Raw genomic sequence first — 26,083 nt, forward strand, 5'->3', positions numbered from 1 at the left:
GGGAAAAACATAAATACACATAAGAGGGATAAGCTGTCTCCCGGATTCAAGAATCAATCTTAGTATCTTTTTAATGGTGACACAAGTCAATTTCATATGCCTCTAGTTATGAGAAAATATGAAATACACAACACCAAAAATGCTGACTTGATCTTGACAAGCCTTTACACCTAATTTCTAATTTACAAAAATAAGCCAAATCTCAGGAAGCAACCAGAACCAGAAGATAGAACATTTTAGAACAACTGGTCCTATCTCTTTAACAAGTCAATGTCATGAAGAAAGGAACAATGCTAGATTAAGAGATACCTAAAGGGTACAACAGCCAGGTGTAACACATAGTCCTGCACTGGACCCTGGTTTGAAGAAATCAGGTGAAAAGGACAGTTTCGAAACTAGTGAAGAAGTATGAAAATGGACTAGCGTCTGCACATATTAAAGAAGAACTATTGGGATCCCTGGGTGGCGCAGCGGTTTGGCGCCTGCCTTTGGCCCAGGGCGCGATCCTGGAGACCCGGGATCGAATCCCACATCGGGCTCCCGGTGCATGGAGCCTGCTTCTCCCTCTGCCTATGTCTCTGCCTCTCTCTCTCTCTCTCTGTGACTATCATAAAATAAATAAATAAATAAATAAATAAATAAATAAATAAATAAATAAAGAAGAACTATTGATTTTGCCAGGGTTTGTACTATGAGATTGTACTATTTTGGCTAATAAATATCCTCACTGTTTTAGATAAGCATACTTACATATTGAGGGGTGGAATGTCATGATATATGTAATTTACTATAAATCCTCCAGCATAATAAAGAATAAAATGAATCAGAATAGGGGGGAAAAAAGCATCATACTAAAGTCACAATGCCTGAAAACAGGAGTGTGGACACCCAACAGAGTAAAAGCTGTCCAATGGATTCCATCTACCGCTCTGGGGACCCACCTCTGACAGTTTTCTTCTTCGATATTAGTAAGGCCTGTCACAGAACTGCTCAACTGTTTCCACACTGTGTTCATGTCCCCTGACTCCAGTGCCCTGTTGATTAGGGCCACAGATGACAACATCTCCACGGCAACAGATAGCTCAGGATGAGTGAGGCTATGCTGCACAGAAAGGAGAGAAAAAAAGGGTGAGGACAGACATTCCGGGATACCAAGTGAGGTCAGGACTTCAGTTAAGCCATAAGAAGTCTAAGTTTCTGGTTTTTTGTTTGTTTCTTTCTTAAAAAAAGGCTCTGCCAAGCACACCAAGAAGCAGGTGTTGAGTTCACTTCTGCCCCATTTTGCTCACAAACAGGAGAGGTTCAGCTGACTTACTTCAGGACTCTGTTGCTGCAGGGTAGCCAGCTCTTTCTGATAAAGATCAGCAGCAAAGGGATACACCTGGGGCAGCTGGGCCTCAGGATTCATGAGCTCCAGAACAGTCTTCTCAGCAACACCCTTCTGGATAGCAGCATTGATTGCCGCCACAGCTGCCAACCCTGCACAGAACACAGGTCAGAAATGCAGCTGGCTTGGGAAGCCCTGAGAGGAAAGAGATTCAGTTTTCACAGAAGAAAGTTCTATTCTGCAGATAAACTATAAGCCATGATGTTTGAAGTGGAACTTTCATCTTTAAAAAAAAACAGCCTTCCTCTTTGTATGAAGATGAACTGCAGGCTATGCCAACTATATCCCAGTAAAGCTATTTTCCACTCCAATTCATCCTGCAACTCTTTCTAAAGCATCTCTCCCATCCCATATAGCCTGGCAAATCAAGTACCAACTTCTTAAGCTGCCACAATCTTTCCAAGGGTTTATCTTACACAGCTCAACCCCGAATATCTACAAATATTGTATTCTAACCACTGTTGCTTCAAAACATCTTTGACCTTTGGCACCTCTGCTCACACCTCCTTTCCTCTCTGCTCAGAGAACATCCTTCTCTCTCTGCCACCACCCAGATCTTACCAATCAAGCCCTAAGACTCTGCTCCAATGACCAAGTGCTTGCTAGCCAGAGTAAGCCCACACTGACTCCAGTTCTACTCTAAAACTAGAGGAACCCTACCACTGGTAGGGCACCTCTAGTGGCACCTGCTGGTCAATTGTGGCTAGCAGGCTTGGGGTGGGGGTGAGAAGTGACAGGATCTGACCTCAGACGCCCTAGCGACATTAACCCCACACAGTATCTCAGGGAGAGGACTCTTACTTCTTTGATACTGTTGGGCAGTAATGTTTGCAGCATCCACTCCAGACTGGAGCTCCTCCTTCTGCAGGGGATCAGCCTGACCACCCTGAGAAAAGCAAAGAACATTTATGTAAAGATTCTCATGGCTGTGCCTCCAGGCCTTACAGTTGTATCTCAATAGCAGTCACAGGGACAAAGTTCGGCCCTAAGTGGATGCATCAGGCTGCATCAGAGAAAGTGGTAGTCCTAGTGGGAACCAATGCCCTCACCAAATCTGGGGTAGAGGACTTTCCAGATACTAGCACATAAAAAAAAAAGTTTGTAAGAAGCATCAAAATACTGACGTAAGATGTTTACAGCCTCATTAGCACATTAATACTGCTTGCTTTGGTCATAGATACTGGGAATCTGCAAAATGTGCACTTGTTGGGCCTTGTTCAGACAAAAAAGAAAGCCATTTGTGTTTGTTCTACCAGCCCCACTAAGTACAATTCCACAGTCTGCTCTTACTGCACATTAGTTAAGTACTTTCCCAGTGCTAGCCAGAGGAAACTAGTGATGTGTGTTTTTATGTAGGAAATTCCTGAAGTAAGAATGTAGGAGAGATTCAGGTTTTCCCCCAGGGCTTTTCACTGGGGGGTTAAAAAGGATGCTTCAAGTGAAGGGGTAGTCAGGTTTGGAGGGCAGGTACTATTTATGCTTAAGAGGGTTTACAAGGACGCCTGGGTGGCTCAGGGGTTGAGTGTCTGCCTTTGGCTCAGGCGTGATCCCGGAGCCCTGGGATTGGGGCCCTGAGATCGAGTCCCGCATCAGGCTCCCTACAGGAAGCCAGCTTCTCCCTCTGCTTGTGTCTCTCATGAATAAATAAAATCTTTAAAAAAAAAAAAAGGTTTACAGCTATAAAAGCAAACGAGAGCTAAAGACAATCTGTATTTTACCTGAGGATATTATAAAAACCTACATTAAGATGCAGGAAGTTATGCTAAAAACTATAGGTTATACTGTAACTATAGGGAAAAGAGATCCCACAAATATTTTTCAGCGAGAACACAAGATTCAAACAGCTGTATGTGAATGCCTGCCAGCCTGACCCACGATCCTCACCTGTCTCTTGTGCTGTCTGTCACTCAGGAGCTGCTTGAGGTACCAGTCCCCGTTTTGCTGCTGCAGCCCTCGAAGGCCCAGGGCTGGTGACTGCAGTGCCCGGAACAAGGCAGGTGCCACACCCTGCTCCAAAGCCAGGTCCACGTTTGCTAATGCAGAAGACGCTGAGGAGGGGGAAAGGCCACAGCTTATGAAAACGTTTTGTGAGCATCACAGCTTACATCACTTTCCTTCCCCTAAACCAACCTCAATTTCAGAAGAGCGAAATATAGCTCAGATGGCCTTTGTTCTGGAATATCCCAGAAGCACAAGATCTTGGAATTGGAAGAGAACCTTAAATTGCTCAAGTTCAGGGGTCCCCAACTGGACTGTTTGTCAGTTAACAGATTCCTGGAGCATGCCTCAGACCTACTGAAAAGCTTTCAGATACAGACACCTTAGCACTATGGGGGTAGCAATATGAGGCACCAGTCAAAACCAACACATGTCTAAATTCCCTCTAAATGCCAAGTTGTTGTCTAGATAAAACTACTAAACAGGAGGTTTCTCCCACAGCAATCTGTGAAAGTTTTCACCCTGGTGTTGATGCTTGGATACATCCAATCCCTCTTTCCCTCAGTCTACCCCAGATTAAGGAACTTTCATTCCTTCTTAACAGCATCAGTCTGAATCCCTTCATTATCCAGCTGCCTCCTGAACACACTCTACTAGGACAGTAAGTGCCCAGATAGCGAGGGTGGTCTGAGCGCAGGGTAGAGGCAATTAATACCCTCAATCCTCTCTACCTCTAGTCACTTGAAGTCACACAAAGTCTTTAACATCTGGCAGTGAAAACCTAGATGCTCCTTCATCTGAAAGTAATAAAGACACCTTCTTCACAGTGTTGTTGATAAGATTAAACAAAATTACATATGTAAAAGCACTTTGTATGTTGTAAAATAAATAAGGAATTAGGCTAGCAGTCAGAATAAGGTATTTTCTGACTTCAAAAATAATAGCCACTGGGAAGCAATCCTTACCGTATGATTTTGTTTCCCTATTTTTAGAAAACAAGAATTCTCCCTCCATGCTCCATTCAGGGATGAACATCTGATTTTTATCACCAAAGTAGCAAAACAAATCAATAACAACATACCAAAAATCAAAGTATTTGGGGTATAGCAGCACTTAAAATTTTTAAATGTTTTAATGTTTTCATTAGTAAAAAAAAAAAAAAAATGAATACAAGGTGTTAAAGGAAAAATTTTAAATCTCTATGGATTTGTAGACTCAGTGTAGACTCCTAAGAGACTATTCTCTCCTTCCCAATGATTATACCTGCAATTCTGCTAACTCATCACCACACCAAGGTGATGGCTACTCCTCCATGTGATCCTTAGCCAACTAACTATCCATTCCTTCAACACCATTTACTGAGCACCTGCTTTGTGCTGCAAATACAGCTATGAACAAAACAAATGATCTCTGTCTTGGTGAAGATTTTATAGGAGTGGGGACAGAAAATACAATCAACACAGGTTAACAACAACCAGGCTTTTTCTAGGTATGTGATGCAGAATCTCAGAATATCTATCTACAAAACCATCTAGTCAATTATGCTTTTACTTTAAAGCATACTTACTACATAAATATGTAAATATTTAAATAAACATTTACTGACATTCACACTATAAAGACGATAAAGGTTAGAACACTAAATACTTTCTTCCATTAGGCTTTAATTAATTTTCTTTGTTCTACTAAGAAAGTAAATAAAAACTTTTTCTCACTTTGAACTATTTGACCAGCAGCCTTCTCCTGGGGCAGTGGCTTCAACGCCGGTTCTCAAGCCCTCACAGAAAGAATCTTATCTATAATTATGTTAAGATAATTCCTGGGACCTAAAGCTCTTGTATCTTGCTAGCACACAACTTTCTCTTGCCTAGACTTGCTCTACGATTAGGAAACAATTGTCCCTCTTTGGGGAATCCTGCCTTATCCTCACCTTATCTATCCAGTGGAGGTTCTTATACAAACCTCCAAACTGTCATCACTTCTTTCTTTTTCTGTGACTGTACTTCATATGCCTTTGATACCTTCTAAGTAAGTTGCCCTAAAATTACTCACTTGCATGTCTATCTTCCCTACTATGTTGAAAGCTATTTGAGGGAATTTTGAGGGAATTTTTTTTAAAGATGTATTTATTTATCTGAGAGAAAGAGAGAGAGAGACAGTGGAGGGGGAAGGGCAGAGGGAGAAGGAGAGAAAGAATCCCAAGCACGACACAGGTTTTGATCTCACTGCCCTGAGTTCATAACCTGAGCTGAAATCAAGAGTGGGACATTTAACCAAGTGAGCACCCAGGGGCCCCTAAGTGGAACACTTCAAAAATGTACAGCTACAGCTCTTTCCCCCACAGGTTTATAATGGACTCTCAGACTTTACCTGGCTCTCTGTAGCCAGGTAAAGCTACAACGGTTACAGAACCATAAAGAACATAGCAGAAAAAAAACACCCTTATTGAAACAAAGAGTGTTTTATGCACTGTTATACAGCAGGAGACATGTGGGACTTTCTTCTCACATAGACAAGTATAAAAGACTGGTTTATATTTGTTGGCCTAAGTATTCATACAGATACAGTATAACACATTCACCCATATGTGAATGGTACTATTACTCCATTCAGAAAACAGTAGCTTAAATGAACCAGAATGGAACAGAATACAAAGACTCCCGGTCAGGCTTTAGAGCTCCTGATCATACAGAGTTGGCAAAATCTTGTAAAGTCTCAGTAGTTATTCAGAGCATTGGTTCAAGGGAGAAATTAGGGCCTCCCAATGAACAGAGAGGATATGGATTACTATTACTACTGTTATTATTATCTTGAGCAAAACAAGGTCAAGCCTGGTTGAAATCAAATAAGCTTTTTAGTTCTTTTGGTGAGTCTAACCATTACACTAGGAATTACAGAGGTTTCAAAAGAAGCAGAACTCATAAATAATCTGTACTCAAAGAATTTATAGAGATGTCAGAAACTAAGACAGGCCATATAAGACAATATATATATAAAATTGAGTATCAAATTGTGTAGTTGGTCTTTAAGTGCCATGGGAGAACTGGAATGGGCACAGGTAAGAACTGAGCTGGACCAGTGATGGGTATAATTTGGATCAGGTAAGAGATAAGGCATGAGGGCATTATAGTGAGAATACATGATTAGCAAAAGCTATAATAACGCTAATGTTTATTACTGAGTACTCACTAAATATCAGGCAATTTGCATGCATTATTTCACCATCTGTAGTACAAGTCTGTGCCACAGGCGTCCCAAGTCAATAGCTATTAGTAAGAGGCCAAGAGACCAAGGCCCAGGTCTGAGCCACTCCACAGCGGGACTCTTCCATGAGTCATGAAATGAACAGAGTGAATATGGGAGACAATTAGGCAAATGAGTTTGTACAGAGAATTGTATGCATAAAATACCATATAAAAAACTCCACTAGGCTAGGGGTCTGCCTTTTGTCCATCAAGTTATAAGGAACCTATGCAAGTTCTTTAGTGAAAGTGACAAAATGAAAATGACATTTTCAAGATATGAATTCCTCAAAAGTATGTAACATATATACACAAAAATCAGTATGAATGATATAAACTCATTTTTGTTTAACTATATTTTTAAACATATGCATAAAAATATCAATAGTAGTGGGGCACCTGGGTGGCTCAGTGAGTTAAGTGTCTGCCTTTGGCTCAGGTTATGATCCTGGGTCTTAGGACCAAGCCCCATGATCGACCTCCCTGCTCAGTGAGGAGTCTGCTTCTCTTTCGTCTTCTGCCCCTCCCCCTGCTTGTTCTCTTTCTCTCTCAAATAAATAAATACATAAAATCTTTTAAAAAATCAATACTGGTCATTTCTAGAGAACAGGGGTCCAATTTTTTATGGGTTTTTTTGTTTATGTCTGAATAATTTGCATTACTCTTTAAAAGAAAAATGAAATTATAAAATTAATTTAAAAATAGAAAAATAGGGGTGCCTGGATGCACAGTCCATTAGGCCTTCTACTCTTGGTTTCAGCTCAGGTCCTGATCTCAGGGTTGTGAGAACAAGCCCTGCATTGGGCTCCACACTCAGCAGAGTCTGCCTGAGATCTCTTTCTCCCTCTGCCCCTTCCCCCTGCTATCTCTCTCTAAATAATAAAATCCTTTTTAAAAATAAATATAAATATAAATATAAATATAAATATAAATAGGGGCACCTAGGTGGCTCAGGTGGTTAAGCATTTGACTCTTGATCTCAGCTTAGGTCTTGATCTCAGGGTCATGAGTTCAAGCCCTGTAGTGGGCTCCATGCTGGACATGAAGTCTACTTAAAAATATAAATAAGGGGCAGCCCGGGTGGCTCAGCGGTTTAGCACTGCCTTCAGCCCAGGGTGTGATCCTGGAGACCCGGGATCCAGTCCCACGTCAGGCTCCCTGCATGGAGCCTGCTTCTCCCTCTGCCTGTGTCTCTGCCTCTTTCTCTCTGTCTCTCATGAATAAATAAATAAAATCCCTATTTAGATTTTTTTAAGAGTATTAACCCAGGGTGAAAGAGTTAAATTAACCAAGATAAATCCAGAAGCTGCAATAGATGAGTAGACAGAAGAGGGAGGACCTACCTAAGGATGATGGCAGCTGAGACAGAAGACATATGAACACAAGAAAACAGTAGTAGTAAGCAATAGTTCCTAAACAAGTCCACTGATACCTAAAATAAATAAACTTACACTACATTATCAGTCCAAGAATAGATCAACACTCACATTATTCTGTAACATCCCGCAGCTACCGGACTCAGGGACATACTTACTATTGACTTTGTTTATATTGCCTTGAATTTCAGCTTGAGTGAGCAGCTCCTCATAAACATCCCTTTCTCTCTCAGAGTTTTCTGTCTGAAGATGAGTAAAAAGTGTAACAAATCAGTTCAGGTCTCTAAGAAGACCTAAGAAACACACTTGTATTCCTCCCCCAAACATGACAGAACAAAGAGTAAGTGTATGGCTTAAAATCCTTAATGAAGCACAGAGTGGAATGTTACACAACATTTAACTAAAAATGTAAAAAGCAGATCCACCTATTAACGACAAGCCCAAGGGTGCTTCCAGAGTTGGGCATGAGCAGGAAGCACTGCTGAACCCTGCCCTGCTCCCTTGTGAGCTTGCATCCCTGCCTCAGACCTGAGCAGAACAGGCACACTCAAGAACCAGATCACAGAACTTCTCATTGGTTTGCACAAAATTCAAGGATAAAAGTTAAAATGGAATCAAATACCAAAGGCTATATACTGTGTAAATCCATTTCGTTTATATATAATTCTTAAAAAGGTAAATATAGTGATCTGTTCAGATTGGGGGTTGCCTGGGGTCAGGGTGGGAAGGAGGGGATGGGGAGCAGTAGAGGCTGACTATGAAGAGAGACCTGGGGACTTTAGGGAGGATTGTTTTATAACCACACACATTTGTCAAAACCCATCAAACCCATACATGTAAAATGAGTAAATTTTACTGTGTATAAATTATACTTCAAGAAAACTGATTTTAGGGGGATCCCTGGGTGGCTCAGCAGTTTAGCGCCTGCCTTTGGCCTAGGGTATGATCTTGGAGTCCTGGGATTGAGTCCAGCATCAGGCTCCCTGCATGGAGCCTGCTTCTCCCTCTGCCTGTGTCTCTGCCTCTCTCTGTTTATCTCTCATGAATAAATAAATAAAATCTTAAAAAAAAAAAAAAAAAAAGAAAACTGATTTTTAAAATGGAGTTATATCCAACAATGAAAGAATATAAATCAATTAAAAAGAACAGATGTTCCATTTTTACCCTGTTTTTAGCGTTTGTCATTTTCTCCTGCTTGGCCTCATAAAGCACATCCTGGTAAGTGGATGCCAAGGGCTCTTCAAGATTTACAAGCATGGCGTTGGGGTTTCTCAGAGCCACAAATGTGTCGGCTGGAATTCTATGGTCAATGGCCTCATTAATGGCAATAACGGCCGCATGTACTAAAAGAAAAAATTCAAAACATAGAACACTGGGGTTATACAGAGTAAGAGATTACATGACACATCCAGAACAACATCACAACCCCCTATTGCAGGAAAAGGTTTGTTTTGATAGAGAAAAATGATGACTGGGGTTAGAGGAATGGCTCCCCAAATCCTATAAGCCTAGTAGTCTCTTCCTAGATATACAAAGCCAAGCTCTCCCTGTGATCCCATGTCTGGGATGCTGAGTTTGGAATCTCACTGAGAAATATTAGTAAAGAGCCTTGTAAGGAGCATAAATGATGAAAATGTTCACCTTTAATCATCATGTAAATACCATTAAAAAAAAAATAAGAAACCCAAAGGACACTGAAATGTATAACTCACTTTCTAAATGCTTTCATTTTCATTGAAATCAATCACTTACTTCCAATAGCAATAGCACAGAAGTCCATTGCAGTGTTAAACTACCTCTATTGGCCTAAGTTTGCTAGCAAAATTCCTAGTGTCCAAAATCACTGAAAGTGGTAGCACCAATCCCATTTGAACCCACAAAATTTCTCTCTTCTTACATGCAGCTTCATCCACTGAGAGTTCATTGGCCAGGATGCCCCCGATCTTGCTGAAGGCAGGCATCTGGATCCCGTACTTCTCCAGTTCAATCTTCATATTGTTGATTTCCTCTTCTACAGGAAGAGAAAGATGAAGATGCAGGCAAGCAAGTTAAGCACCTTCCCAGAACTTAGAGAAGGAAACAGATTCCCCAACTACAAAATGGGTTGAAGTGGTGGCTACCTCCCAGGATTGAAGGACTTAATAAGAAGATATATGGAAAGCAATGAACATAGTACCTGGCAAAAAGCATACACTCAGTAGACATTAACTATTATTACTATTAACAAGAGCATCAAAAGTAAATATAACATGAGAAACAGCCCTACAGAAAATAGTTTCTCAAAACTGCTACTTGCGGCATTTCCTACAACGAACTAACTAACTTATGAATGCAACAGCTTTGAAGGGAGTCAGCAACAAGTGACCCACAAGCCGACCAAATGTCTTCAGATGCTAAGGTACTAGCCGCTATTAAACTATTCTGCTTCAAAGGCAGGAAGCCAAATGATAAAGAAAACAACATGTAAGGTTTAGTCCTTTGCCCTAGGTCTGGTGAACAACTTCCCTAGAAGGAAAAATGTCATAGATAAAAGTTTTTATTAAATTTAAAGTTCCCAAGTCTACAAAATAATAATCAGTTCAAAAGACTTGAATCTATTTTAGCTCCTAACCAATATCACCACCATTTGTTTTCTACCCAAGCCCCCACCTATTCAAGCATCTGACAATAACAAACACACACAGAATAAGGTAAATACACTACATTTTTTTATTAAATTGTCACCTCTGCATTGTCTCATTCCCCCCCTACACACCCCTTACTTTGCTCACTGTTGGTACTTGCTAAAATGAGAAAACAGAGTTTGAAATTCCCAGTTTAGCACTCTATTCAACACAGAAGTTACTTATACTTCTTTGATCTCTTTTGCCAGAGTATTTTTAAACCTCTATGTCTTTAAGATTGGAACTGTTGACTCTCCAGGCTATTTCGACATAAATCAAGCATTTCCTGCCAAGTTTATAACTCCTTACCTGTGAAGTCAACCTTTCCATATAGGTCTTGAATCTGAGGAGCCAGGCCTAGTTTGAACAGGTACAAACTAGAAGACACGATATGCAAAAAGAGTTAGGCTGCCCAGCTGCACCTAGCTGCTGCTCTTAGGTTAAAGGGGAAAGTCAGTATAAAGAGCAGAAACATTCTGAACATACCCCTGAATGCTACCATATTCCCCTTTGCAGTTACCATACTTTACCTCAGGACTTTTTCTGAGTTTTACAAAATATTGTCCTAGAAAGTCACATAATGCAAAAAACACTGGACTGGGAATCAGAAGACACAAGTTCAAGTCCCTGTTCTGGTTTAAATCTGGTGTGTAATTAGATGGTAATATACATGTGAATATAATCATTCTAAGTGGAGAAATCTTCATTCTCATTCTCCTTCCTGTGATCAAAAAGCTTTAACTAACAAGATACTTATAAAAGTATCGTGAAAATGATTCAAGGGATGCCTGGGTGACTCAGTGGTTGAGCGTCCGCCTTTGGCTCAGGTTGTGATCCTGGGGTCCTGGGACTGAGTCCCACATTGGGCTCCCTATAGGGAGGCTGCTTCTCCCTTTGCCTATGTCTCTGCCTCTCTCTCTGTGTGTCTCTCATGAATAAATAAAATCTTTAAAGGGGCAGCCTGGGTGGCTCAGCAGTTTAGCACCGCCTACAGCTCAGGGCGTGATCCTGGAGACCCAGGATGGAGTCCCTAGTCGGGCTCCTGCATAGAGCCTGCTTCTCCCTCTGCCTGTGTCTCTGCCTCTCTCTCTCCTCTCTGTATGAATAAATAAATAAAATCTTTAAAAAAATAAAATAAAATCTTTTAAAAAAATGATTCCAAAAAAAGTCTTATGTAAACTGAATTCATACTACTGATGGAAAAGTTTCATTCAGGTAATTAATGATTTTTAAATAAACATTATATATCCTTACTGTTTAAATAAAAAAAAAGAAATCTATTTGGCTTAAATCTCATGAAGGAAGGAACAATAAAAGTCTTGTTCACCAGTGTCTACCCAAAACCTGGTATGTACTAATAAATATTAATGTTTCACAGATGGAGAGATGGATAAGCCAATGTCTATAAGCCTGAGTTAGCTTAAGTGGAATCTAAGGACCTAGCAGATCAGAATCAGTAAGTTAGAAGTGCACTTTGCAGGGAAGGACATGAGCAAGACACTGATGGTCTAGTGGTAAGGGAGTAAATAAAAAACACCGAAGAAACAAATCACAGAAACTCAACAGAGCAATCCACAGTTTTTGCAAATAATCTATAAGCCTCAGTTTTATCTAAACACAAATATGGATCATGTATATTACATTCACAGAACTGATCAGAATTTCAATTGTGTATAATAAACCCAAATGTATAATCCAAAAACAAGTATTCTAAAAATACATTCTGATTTATACAGAGTAGCTAATTATTTTCTCAGTTAAGTACAAGTATGATGATATGCATATGATTAAGTACTTTTATTAAGACTAAAATACTCAAAATGGAACTATATATATATATATATAAAGTCCCCCTCAAAAATTTTTTAATCTATTCAACAAATTTTCCAAAGCAAAATAGCCAATAACATTCTATACCTGTAATATGTACCCATTCTATATATTATTTCTCCCATATAGTATATCCCACACCTGCATTCCAAATTAATAAGAATAGTTTTCTTCAGTAATTTTTTCCTCTTTTTATTTCTTCTTGGAATGAAGAAAGTGGCTGCCGCACTTTAAGAAATTTTAAGAATGTCACTTTTAGAGCCTCAAGAAGAGTGAGTTCATTTTTAAGGTCTTTCAATGATAAAATAAAGTAATGATATCACTAGCTGATATAAATACAGTAGAGAAAAAGATTAGATACCGGCACCATCTCTCTTTTATATCATTTTAATTATTGGGAATATTTTAAGGAAATGCTGGAGTTATATAAACATAACCATAATGGCCAGTCAGATCCTCTTGCCCAGAACTGAAAGTACTCCACCTCAAAGCTGAAACTTTAGATCCCACCAGTAAACAATCTTTGCTCTTGTTTTCCCATGCCTACCTCTACAAATAACTGTTAGGTCCCTACAACAGTAAACCTGTGATTGAGATCAGGTTCATTTTTCTTCTTCTTTTTTCCTAGCAAAGCTATACTTTCTAGCAACAGGGGAAAGGAGGCTATGGATTCCTATTATCTTTGCTGCCCTCAGAGTAACCTGTTACTATGCTGATCCCAAAGATTGTTAATAAGGGCTCTTAAACACAAACACAACAGGTGCTTAGGAAAGAGAATCTAAATCTAGTACAGTCCACAATCCCTGATCTAAATTCTTTGGGCAGATACGAATTTAGGATTCCTCAGATATTAGAAAGGCTTTATAGTATACACAGAATTACATGACGTCTGTTTACTTAAAGTATGTACAGTATTATAAAACACACCCAGCAAGCCTTGAGGCAGCACCCCTAAACAATTACCTTTTTTTTTTTTTTAAGATTTATTTATTTATTCATGAGAGACACACACACACAGAGAGAGAGAGAGAGAGAGAGAGAGAGAGAGGCAGAGACACAGGCAGAGGGAGAAGCAGGCTCCATGCAGGGAGCCTGACGTGGGACTTGATCCCGGGACTCCAGGATCATGCCTTGGGCCGAAGGCAGACGCTAAACCACTGCGCCACCCAGGGATCCCCAAATACATTACTTTTCTGCAAAGGAACATACATATAATCACAGTAAGGACAGAAATATTCTAAATAACATCAATTCTGATCAGATTTTGCCAACAAATGAGTTTGAACCAAGCCTAAATATAATTTTCAGCTTTTACATTTCTTTTGAATTTAGGATACAGGACTATGGGCCAATTTAATCCCAAAATCAATTCTTAGATATCAGAGGAAATGGAAATAAAGTATACAAATACATGTGAAATAATAAAGAATTGTGGTCGGGACGCCTGGGTGGCTCAGCAGTTGGGCATCTCCTTTCGGCTCAGGGCGTGATCCTGGGATCTGGGATTGAGTCCCTCATCAGGCTCCTTACAGGGAGCCTGCTTCTCCCTCTGCCTGTGTCTCTGGCTCTCTGTGTCTCTCATGAATAATAAAATCTTAAAAAAAAAAAAAAAAAAGAATTGACGTCTTCTCTGGGGGTGGAATATAATCCAGAAAAATAATTTAGCAAGACTAAATACAGTAAATATCTCTGCAATGATGCCAGTCAAGACTTTTAAAAAGAGAGAAAAAAGAAAAGAGAAAAGCAAAGCAAACAAGCAAGAAGGGAGAAAACAGAGAGATAATGCTTCTCTGTTAACCAAAATCAAAAAGGGAGAAAGTGCCTCACCCCACACAGCAGAGTGTGGAGCCGACCTCGATCACTGCTGTACTACATGGTGAAGAAGAGGTTCCAAGCAGGTCTAAACTGCCTAGATATCAAGGGCTGCCAGCCTTTAAGGAAAAACACTCCAGGAAGGAAAGAAGTCATAAATCACCAACCAGAACACATTGCTCTGTATATAATTTCTTTTTTTTTTAAGATTTATTTAGTTATTTATTTATGATAGACAGAGAGAGAGAGAGAGAGAGAGAGAGAGAGAGAGAGGCAGAGACACAGGCAGAGGGAGAAGCAGGCTCCATGCCAGGAGCCCGATGTGGGACTCGATCCCGGGACTCCAGGATCGCGCCCTGGGCCAAAGGCAGGCGCTAAACCGCTGAGCCACCCAGGGATCCCCGCTCTGTATATAATTTCTAAGTACAGGTTGCATATTAAAGAGAAATGAAAAACAACTGTGGACTTTCTGATTCTGACGCCATCATGAGAAAGGCACAGTTAATTCTTCATCTCCAAATCAGAGAATTTGAGGGCCTGCGAGCCAGGTCACATTGCAGAGAGCTATGGCTGTGAAACACACAAAGTGGAGTTTCACCAGCTAGGCCTCTTGTCTGGCAAGTTCAGAAATCCATTGTAGGTATAACCTTCACAAGGTTATCAATTCAGACAGACCTCACTGTAACACAGAGCCAATCACAATATTCAGAATTAATCTGATTTTGGCTCAGACACATACATTTGAAATTGCTACAATCTGAACATTCCCCTAGATACAACCCACTCCTAAATAACTTTTAAAAATCCTAAAAAATAAAAAAATAAAAAAAAATCCTTATGTTACTCTTGTCTGACATTATGCCATGTACCTTAGAGAGAAGAAAAAGAAATGAAAGGCATGACCTCTGTCCCTAAGATGCTAATAATATAATAAAGAGAAAGTAAACATATGAAAGAAACAATAGAACTAAGAAACACATGGGTTTAGACCAAGGAATGAACTGGAGTCACTGGAAATCACAAAAGTTCACCAAGAAGGTGGAAATTGAATTAAAACTTGACTGGATATAGACACAAACATGAAGTGTCACCTGATAAAAGAAAGCACCATTTCCTTTTTTTCATTTATAGGGCAAAAAATATCCCTTCAAGCTAGAGGGCAGAAAGGAAGATTTGTTACAATGTGTGATTTTGATACAAACATTTATTGACTAGCTACTATATTGCTAGAGGCATCTAAGTACTAGAGACACAAAGATAAAGAGTAACAGAAATAGGCCCTGCCTGGGAGGAGTCCACAGAGAGCAAGCAATAAGAACTAATAACCAGAGTAGGATGTAAAAGCCCTATGCTTGAAGTAAGAGGTATGTGCAAATACTAGAAGAGCCCAAGGATGGGAAGTAGCTAATTCTATTTGAGGGAGAAAAAGTAAAAGGAAAGTATCAGTGAACAGGTAGCATTCCACAGTAGCAGCTAGAGAAGAGCATGGGTCAAACTAGGGAGTAAAGCGGCATTTAGGCAGCAGAAACAGAATAACCCAAGGCACAGAGCCAGTGCTGTCCACTAGTTTTCAGCTACATTCTTTCTTTTGTGGGTCTCACATGAATTCCAGGGATCCCAAGGATCTGGCACATGTTGGATCAAACTGGAGACAACAGACTTCTCATGGGTCAATATTATTCATATATTCATATAGATAATTAACATGTACACATACAGGATGACTTGTAAAATGGGTAGCCTGAGCAAAGAAACCCCATCTGCATGTCCCACTTACTTCTACCACCTTCTCGTTTAGCCCTATGGCCATCAGGTAAATCTGTACAACTCTGATATGGTTCTATCATATCTACTGAACCCCACCCTCCCTCCACACACATCACCTCTTCCTTCCAATACAGTACACTTCACTGATTCTAAGAGCCAAGGACCTGAAATTAAGCCATCTTCAAAATCTGCTATGAAATTATGAAAAAAAATATATTTTGTTTCAGTTCCTATTTATCATATTTGTTTGGCATAAACACTACCTAATGAACAAATGGCTTGGTGAGAGCCTAGAAAAACCAAATAAATTAAAAATCAACCATTTGATATTTGCTGGCTTTATTTGAAGATTTTTATAAAATTTAATCATACTACCAAAGTATTAAGACATGGTGGTTGTGGGGAGCCCGGTGGCTCAGCGGTTTAGCGTCACCTACAGCTCAGGGCGTGATCCTGGAGACCTGGGATCGAGTCCCATGTCAGGCTCCCTGCATGGAGCCTGCTTCTCCCTCTGCCTGTGTCTCTGCCTCTCTCTCTCTCTCTCTCTCTCTCTGTGTGTGTGACTATCATAAATAAAAAAATTTTTTTAAAAAGACAATAATAATCTATTTTATTTGGAAATCCTAAAGCTAATGCAAAAACTTTTTCATTACGCCATACACAAAAAGCTGTACATTCAATTCAGATGTTATTCCTAAATGGCTTTTTTTAAAAATTGAGATAGAGAATTGACATAAACATTACATTAGTTTCAGGTGTACAACATAATGATTCAATATACATATATATTGCAAAATGATCACCTCAATAAGTCTCCTTAACATCCACCACCACACATAATTATGGATTTTTTTTTCCTTGTGCTAAGAAACTTTTAAAAATATATGTTTATTTAATTGAGAGAGAGAGAGAAAGAGCTTGAGTGGGACAGGAGGAGGGGCAGAGGGAAAAAGCAGACTACCCCTGAGTGGGGAGCCTGATGTGGGCTCAATCCCAAGACCTTGAGATCATGACCTGAGCTGAAACCAAAAATTGGATGCTGAACTGACTGAGCCACCCAGGTGTCCCATGCTGAGAACTTTTAAGACCTACTCTCTTAGCAACTTTCAAGCATAAGGCTACATCATTATTAACTAAAACCCCCATGCAGTACATTATAATCCCAGAACTTAGTTAACTATTTTATAGCTGGAAGTCTGTAATGTTTGAGCTCCTTAACCCATTTTTGTCCCCACCCCAAAACCTCCACCGCTGGCAACTCAGCAATCTGTTCTCTGTGTCTATGTACACTGTTTATTTTACCACGAATATCTGATTACCTGAGTGCATGGATACAGTAGATACATCTTGGCATGTTTTTTCGATCATAGATATCTGTAGTTTCTGGGTAAAAAATCTAAGAAGGAATAAAAGAAGAACAGTAAGGTATCCATCCACTGGGTCTTTCACCAATCATCAATAATATAAATAGAACGATTAGAAAATATGGGCATTCAGCAAGTAACTTCATTAGGGAGAACAGACAATTCATCTAAGTAATGCAAGGGATAAAATATGGTAATACAGAATAAAAAGCACTAGTTGGAAAAGCCTTACTTGGTTAACCCACTGAATTTTACCAGGTATGTGAAAGTGATTTGCTTACTGCAGACTCAGATACAGGCAGATGACACTCAGCTCTAGTGCAGTTTAAATCACCAGTAAATGTTGGAAACTTGAAAGCCCTGCAATCTTCCCAATTCCTGTCTATGGTGCCTACATTCATTAATAATTCAACAATGAACATTTACTTAGGTGCTTTCAGTTTGTGAACTCCTACATTTAGACACTGAAGAAAACTACAAAATATTATAATGTGTTATTGTGCAGGGATGCTTGGCTGGTTCATTTGGTGGAGTGTACAACTCAATCCCCAGGCTGTAAGTTCAAGTCCCACAATAGGTATAGAGATTACTTAAAATCTTTTTAAAAAATGTGTTACATGCTTGGAAGAAGAGAAAAGATACACAGATGAAGTAGCTAGAATATATAATATGTATGGGAATATGGAAGATCAGTAGTTATTCTGGGTACCACTTGCCACAAATAATCAATTACTTGCGTTATTATCTGTTTGACTACACACTACATGAAGGCAGGGACCAGGTCTATGCAATTCACTGCCACATCTTCAATGCCAAGCCCAGAGCCAAGGTCATGGAAGGGGCTCTACATTTAATGAATTAGTGAATGAGGCTGAATAGCAACATAGTAGGTTTAGATTGGATATAATCTTGAGTTTCAAGATCTATCTTCATGGTGATGTGGCACCATACAATTCATTCTATAATTTAGGGGGAGGTAACAGTGATCTGGAGAAGGGAACGACTGAATTTTGAGGCCGTCAGAAGAATCTGGATGAGCAGGGAAAGGCCTTAACCAAGGCAGGAGGAAGAGTACCACAGCACATTGTACCTATTAGAGTCCTTGACACATCATGTTTGTTTGTACCACAGCACCTTGTACCTATTAGAGTCCTTGACACATCATGTTTGTTTGTTTTCATGCTTTTCACACAATACCTACAGCTCTCGACTAGAAAGAATTGCCCCTGTCAAGAGATGAGATGTACTATAATCATCTTTTTGATAATTTTTCAAACTCTGCATGCTCTCTTTCCAAGACAGATATGTCGTTTCCTTAAGGGTGAAGATAACAGTCGTGTTGAGCTACCCTTCCCAAAAACAGTACAGAATACATTTTAGAAAATAACAAAAATACAGCTGGGTAGGGTAGGATGCAATTGGATTATGAGGACCTTGAAAGTCAGACAAGTTTGAACTTGATATGCAGGCCACAGAGAAGTCCCAGCTCTGAAGCCAAGGATAAAAAACAGCGCCTCAGGAAGATTTGACTGGAGACAGGACACAGGATATAATGAATAGTGGAGAAATTGAAGCTAAGGAGGCAGGCTGATAATCTCTTTCAACAGACAAAAGAAACATTTCAAATACATGAGGAAGGCTTGGGGGATAAGTGCATTTAGGAGTTCAAGGTAACCTCAAGATTTTGAGATGGGATGACTGGGGAAATGAGGACAGCCTACCATTTAGTATAGAGGAGGGGAGGTTCAGTTGGGGGAAAAGAAAGGTTTACTTTCAGATAGGAATTCTAGCTAATAGAAAGCTATTCAAGGAGAACTGTCCAGCAGCCATTTGAATACAATGTGTTTATAAGAAAGTCTTCAAAATAACTGAAACCATAAGAACAAGAATGTAGCTAAAATAAGGACTGCATCTTAAAGAACCCCCACCACTAGGATATGGGAGGTAGAACACATGAGGAAGACAGAGGACAGATTTAAAACAATGAAAAAATCAGGGATCCCTGGGTGGCTCAGCGGTTTGGTGCCTGCCTTCGGCCCAGGGCGTAGTCCTAGGGTCTCGGGATTGAGTCCCATGTCGGACTCCCTGCATGGAGCCTGTTTCTCCCTCTGCCTGTGTCTCTGCCTCATTCTCTCTGTCTCTCATGAATAAATTATAAATTATAAACACATACACACACACACACACAATGAAAAAAATCAAAGTCAAGGGGTGCCTGGCTGGCTGAGTCAAGAGAGCAGGTGAATCTTGATTTCGTGGTTATGAGTTCAAGCCCCACATTGGGTGTAGAGATTACTTAGAAATAAAATCTTAAAAAAAAAAAAAAATCAAGTCAAAATCACAAAATATTTCCTAGAGAGGTAGGTAGCCAACAGTACCAATTATAATAAAAAGACTAAAAGGATAAGAATCAAAAACTTATAATAACATTAAGTTCCTACAATTAGCCTATATGTACCATATTGAGATTAGGGAAGGCATTCCTGTAAACACTACATATGTATTGTCAAATATATATATCATACAGTATATTATGGGCAACAGTTTTTCAGCTAAGTATCATTAGTCCACATTATTCAAGTCTTCTAGATCTAAGTCATGTAGGGTTGACATTTCAAGGCTGATAACCATGATAACCCTGTTGTCCCTGAAAGTCTTTGGGGAATTCTACATTTGTTGCAGTGGTGATCCAGAACAATATATTACCATTAGTAAACCAAAAAAGTAGTAAAATTAAATCATTAAAAAAGCATTTTGTAGTAAAAATACTACTAGTAAAAGTATATATTAATGAAGCTCTTAGTATTATTCAGAAGAGGTTAAATCACCACTGCCCATCAGGCATATTTCAGAAGAAACAGGTAGAAGACGGGACGCCTGGGTGGCTCAGTGGTTGAGCATCTGCCTTAGGCTCAGGTCATGATCCTGGGGTCCTGGGATTGAGTCCCACATCGGGCTCCCTGCATGGATCCTGCTTCTCCCTCTGCCTATGTCTCTGCCTCTCTCTGTGTGTCTCTCATGAATAAATAAAAATAATAAAAAGAAACAGGTACAAGAAGATATAGGTGCACAGAAAGGCAAAGTATGTTTAAGAACTTGACATACTGGGGATCCCTGAGTGGCTCAGCAGTTTAGCACCTGCCTTCCACCCAGGGCGTGATCCTGGAGTCCCGGATCGAGGCTCAAATCGAGCTCCCTACATGGAGCCTGCTTCTCCCTCTGCCTGTTGTGTCTCTGCTTCTCTCTCTGTGTGTGTGTGTCTCTCATGAATAAATAAATAAAATCTTTAAAAAAAAAAAAAGACCTTGACATACTGCATTTCCTGACATTGGTGGGCCTAATTCTCAAACCTACCAGTGCAAGGAAGAAAGCTTCAGAACTTTGTTCTGAAAAAAAAAAAAAGAGGACAAAGGCTAGTCTTCTGCAAAGACTTGACTCTGGATTTAACTCAATTCAAAACACATATGAAGAATTGAGCTTGGTGCTATGTTAAATACCAAATGTTCATCTCCCAGTGGTTCCAGCCACTTTGTGATCCTCCTTATCTCACTCTTTTTCAATATTTCTTTGGTTACAAAAATTTAGACTCTACAGGAAATTATAAAGAAAATAAAAACCACCCCTTAATCCGATCACACCAAAATAAAAACTATTATCTCCTTACCAACTTTTCCCAAAAATATTCACTTTTACACATAAAAATAGCAATCTCACCTTAGCCAGAACACAAACTCTTTTATAACTTTAGCCTATTTGGAGTTTTATTCTCCAGTTCACACCTCACAGACAATTTCCTTTATCAATACAGATTAAAATCATCCTTTCTAATGGCTGTACTATTGTTTGACTGGCTGCAGCACAATTAATGCTCCTAGTGAAGGAACATGTGATTGTTATCAATTTTTCCTATCCTAAGCTATGCTGAAAAACCCTTATATGTCCATCTTTTCGGGCTTATCTGATTTGGGGGAGAGATAAATTCCTAGAAGTAGAATCCTTGGGATCCCTGGGTGGCGCAGCAGTTTGGCGCCTGCCTTTGGCCCAGGGCGCGATCCTGGAGACCCGGGATCGAATCCCACATCCGGCTCCCGGTGCATGGAGCCTGCTTCTCCCTCTACCTATGTCTCTGCCTCTCTCTGTCTCTCTCTCTCTGTGACTATCATAAATAAATAAAAATAAAAATAAATAGTTCTTTCATACAATAAATATTTTTTTAAAAAAAAGAAGTAGAATCCTTAGGTCAAAGGATATGGAAAACAAAAAAGGTGTCCATGCCTCTAAGAGCTGACAACACAGTATGGCCTTCTGGATTCAAGATAGGATGGAGGGGTGTGGAGGCTAGAGGTGGCAATTTCGGGAAGAGCAGTGCTAAATAAAATAAACTCCTAAGCAGAACACTCAAGGATGCACACTCACTCTAAACCCATCCAACTATACACATGAAATATGTGCATTTCTCCATGCCAACTGTACCTCAAGATGTTTTAAAACACAAATACTACAGCCATCACCAAAACAAGATATAAAAAGTAAATGTCATTATATTGTCTCTACAATTTGAAACATAAAATAATAGCACATCATGCTCTCTTACAGATAGAGGAGAATTCTGCAGCTGAAAAATGATGTTTCTAAAATATTTCTTGGGATCCCTGGGTGGCTCAGCGGTTCAGCACCTGCCTCCCTCTGCCTGTGTCTCTGCCGATCTCTCTCTCTCTCTATGTCTATCATGAATAAATAAAATCTTTTAAAAATAAAGTATTTCCTAACATCAAATATTAATGTTGCAACTTTGTGACTAAATAAGAACACTAAATTGTATACTTTTAAAAGGTGGATTTCAAAAAAAATTTTTTTAAAGTAAAAAGGTGGATTTCATGGCATGTGAATTTCAATATAAGTCTACAACTTGATGTAGTAAATGACATCATAGGGAATTTCTCTAGGATGAGGTGAAGCAGGGATGAAGAATATAAAAGAAAGAACAAAACTATTCCTAAAACAAACAGAAGAAATAGATCTTTTAGGACTTAAAAAAACAAAAAAAAAAGAAAACCACCAAAGATTCAATTGAGAATAATTTTTTTAAAAGATTTTATTAATTTTTTTTTAAGATTTTATTAATTTATTCATGAGAGACACACACACACGGGGGGGGGGGGGGGGGGGTGCAGAGACACAGGCAGAGAGAGAAGCAGGCTCCATGCAGGGAACCTGATGTGGGACTCGATCCCGGGTCTCCAGGATCACACCCTGGGCGGAAGGCGGCGCTAAACCGCTGAGCCACCCGGGCTGTCCTCAACTGAGAATAATTTTACAGGCAGAATAACTATGTGCCAAAACAGCCTGATCTAAGCCAGAACTCTGATTATCATGTAAGTTACCTTAGGCAATCCAATCTCATCCATGGCATTCAACCACTGAATCACATTATCAGTATGTCTAAAGTGCAGGCCGGTTGCCTAGAACAAATAAGAGACAATTAGGCACTGTTGGCAACATTGAAGCAAATACTAAATACTCTTTTTGCAACAAAAGTTTCCTTATGAGGCTTTGCAAGGTCTCCTTAAATTGAAGGTCTATAGCATCATGTTCACATTCTAATCCTAAAAAGCCAAATCCACATCTCAGCTCCTCTCACTTGAGAACCATCTGGAGAATCTTCCTGTATAATGAGCTCTACAGAACAGTCTTTGGAATTCAGTTATGCTGGATTCAATCCCTGGCTTGGCCATCTACTGGTGACAGTGGGCAGGTCACTTCACCTTTTTTAATTTCTTCATCTTTAACACCTATTTTATATGTTTATTGTAAAGATGAAGTGGGAAAATATATAAAAGCACCCAGTGTGGTATCTGGCAGGTAGAAAATACTCACAAACAGATATTATTAAGTATGTTAATCAGGGTTTTCTTAGTACCACTCATACAAATATCCCCCCCTCTAAACCTCTAGATTTGTTATCTTACAGAAAGATTTACTCTCCAGAGGGGAAGAGGGGCAGGGCCATTGTTTCTATTGCCATGCAGTCTCCACTCTTGTTTTAAATGTCTTGTTGTTTGAGGTGCCTGGGTGGCTCAGTCAGCTAAGCATCCAACTCTAGGTTTTGGTTCAGGTCATGATCCCGGAGTCATGGGATCAAGCCCTGCACTGGGCTCCACACTCAGTGGGGAGTCTGCTTGAGATTCTCTCGCCCTCTGTGGCTCCCTCCTGCTCATGCTAGCATGCATTCTCTCTCCCTCTCTCTCTAAAAATAAGTAAATCTTTTTAAATGAACGAATGTCTTGCTGCTCTGCCCCACACTGTATAGTGCTCAACAGAAGAGCTCCAGAATTGCCTTCAGAAAAGGAAAGTTTCTCTTTGGGATGTTAATTTTGGTTTTAGGACCTATATCTTCTCCTTGTCCTTTGAATATAGACATAAAACATAAAAACTTCTTTTGATTCTGTCTTCATCCCTAGCTCATTTCAAGTTCTGGTCCAACTCCTACAGTTACCTCGATTACAGCTGCTCTTGGTTTTGTAATCTCTCACTATCTTTTACGTTCTTCCTTTTCTAAATAGCTCGTCCTAGGAAAGCTCCTCCACAACAGAGTTTGGTCCTTGTCAACATTCCAACTTGATTTCTGTTTTTCATGGCTCTGGGCCACAAGAATCAAAGCCTCTCACTTACCTTGATTTCCTGAAATTGGATTGCTTTCTCAATTTACCTTGAATTCTAGTATCACAGAGGGGCCTTTTTTCCTAAAGGTGTGTTGCTATTGCTTTCAATTTGCCAACAAATCTCACTGCTTGGTTAAAATTGAAATTGTAATTCCCCCTAGTTACTTCCTCCATCTTCTTCCTTTTTTTTTTTTTTTTTTTTTTTTTTTACTTCCTCCATCTTCTAAGAAATTTTTAAAAATTCATCAAGGACCATGAATATTTCTAGACCTATACCATTACAGGAATTGTATCAACAATACAGACTGCCACCTTTTAATGCCATGCCTGACTTTGCACTCTCTTCTCCACTCTGCCAGGTACTTTATTTTGCTAGAACAAATACATTTACACATATTTCTCAATAACTCTTATACAGGGTAAAGTCCACTAATCTTCTCTTCTAAGTGTATGGAAATTTAAGCACCAAGCAAGGAAGGACTCACCTTGTATCTGGTCTGCTCTCGATCGTAAATTTTCTTCAGGGACACCACTTTGGGAGAGAAGAAGTTTCCTAGTTTGGCAAGGTAGACCCCATTCCTAAGCCCCTCTTCCAGTTCTGTGGTAGGAGGCAGGTCTTCCCCGAGACATGCTTCCATCCACCTGCAAGAAAGGGAGAGGACTTGAGAAGAGAGGGAAGGTCTGATCCCCTCCTTAAGAGATTCTGAGCTTCATTTTCATTCTCCATGGAGGAGCTTAAGTTCCACATAAGCAGTGCTCTTTTATTTATTTTTTTTTTAAGATTTTATCCATTTATTCATGAGAGACAGAGAGAAAGAAAGAGAGAAAGGCAGAGACACAGGCAGAGGGAGAAGTAGGCTCCATAGGGAGCCCGACGCGGGACTCGATCCCAGCACTCCAGGATCACACCCTGGGCCAAAGGCCGGCGTTAAACCGCTGAGCCACCCAGGTTGCCTGCAGTGCTCTTTTAAGGTGCAATTTCACACATATCCTTGTCCTGACCCAGTCCGATCTCAGAGGCAAGGAACTCAGAAAAACTCCGGAACATCAAGGCCTCCTTCTTCTCTACCCTGCTTTCTGCCCCTGAGCCAGCAGAGCTGGCTGGTTCCCCTGGCCCCAACAGCCCAGAAACCTCAGGCCCTAACCCTAAGTTACTCCTGCAGAAGCCCTAAGAATAGTCATTTGTGGCTGAAGCCAGAATTCCAGCTTTTCAAAAATTTAAATATATTGATGTTCTCCTCCAGTTTCAGAATCCACAGTGAATTTCTAGGTTCAGATTTTAAGGTTGTTTGGAGATTGCATGAATAGTCAATTATCTCAGTTAAAATAGGGAAGAAGGGATCCCTGGGTGGTGCAGCGGTTTAGCGCCTGCCTTTGGCCCAGGGCCCGATCCTGGAGACCTAGGATCGAATCCCACGTCGGGCTCCCGGTGCATGGAGCCTGCTTCTCCTTCTGTCTGTGTCTCTGCCTCTCTCTCTCTGTGACTATCATAAATAAATAAAAATTAAAAAATAAAATAAAATAAAATAAAATAAAATAGGGAAGAAAATGCCAATGGAATCAGTAAAAATGAATGCATTTTTTTTTCCAGAGGTGGAGAAAGAGGTTGTAAAGGGGAAAGGAAAAGAAAACTATTTTCTCCCTAGAACACCTCTCAAGAGATTTCAGAAGGCCCAAGATAAAACAACACAATCTGCACATATTTTCTACCAACAGAAATGGAGGTAACTAAAAGTCATTTAAGGTGATGAGTTTGTTTGTTTGTTTTTTTAAGATTTTATTTATTTACTAGAGAGAGCGAGAGAGCAGGAAGGGGGGGTGGGCAGAGAGTGAAGGAAAAGAAGAATCCCAACTGAGCAGGGAACCTCCTGAGATCGTGACCTGAGCATGACCCTTAACCAACTGAGCCACCCAAACCTACCCCAAGGTGATGTATTTTTTTTTTAATTTTATCTATTTATTCATGAGACACACAGAGAGAGGCAGAGATATAGGAAGAGGGAGAAGCAGACTCTCCGCAGGAGCCCAATGCAGGGCTCAAT

General features: G+C 39.9%; 1 protein-coding gene across 1 annotated transcript in view; it reads right to left on the reverse strand.

The window, feature by feature from the left end:
* IQGAP1 (IQ motif containing GTPase activating protein 1) overlaps positions 1–26,083 on the reverse strand; it is a 108,157-nt gene that overhangs the window by 46,213 nt on the left and 35,861 nt on the right. The window contains exons 3-13 of the mRNA XM_072737343.1: positions 24,527–24,683; positions 22,764–22,841; positions 17,335–17,411; positions 10,916–10,983; positions 9,841–9,954; positions 9,108–9,286; positions 8,102–8,186; positions 3,272–3,435; positions 2,189–2,273; positions 1,316–1,479; positions 942–1,102 (exon numbers count right to left, since the gene is read on the reverse strand). Coding sequence (XP_072593444.1) covers positions 942–1,102; positions 1,316–1,479; positions 2,189–2,273; positions 3,272–3,435; positions 8,102–8,186; positions 9,108–9,286; positions 9,841–9,954; positions 10,916–10,983; positions 17,335–17,411; positions 22,764–22,841; positions 24,527–24,683 — 1,332 coding nt within the window. The remainder of the gene's footprint in view (positions 1–941; positions 1,103–1,315; positions 1,480–2,188; positions 2,274–3,271; positions 3,436–8,101; positions 8,187–9,107; positions 9,287–9,840; positions 9,955–10,915; positions 10,984–17,334; positions 17,412–22,763; positions 22,842–24,526; positions 24,684–26,083) is intronic.

Source organism: Vulpes vulpes, chromosome 14, assembly GCF_048418805.1.
Source record: "Vulpes vulpes isolate BD-2025 chromosome 14, VulVul3, whole genome shotgun sequence".
In the NCBI taxonomy this organism is placed as follows: Eukaryota; Metazoa; Chordata; class Mammalia; order Carnivora; family Canidae; genus Vulpes; species Vulpes vulpes.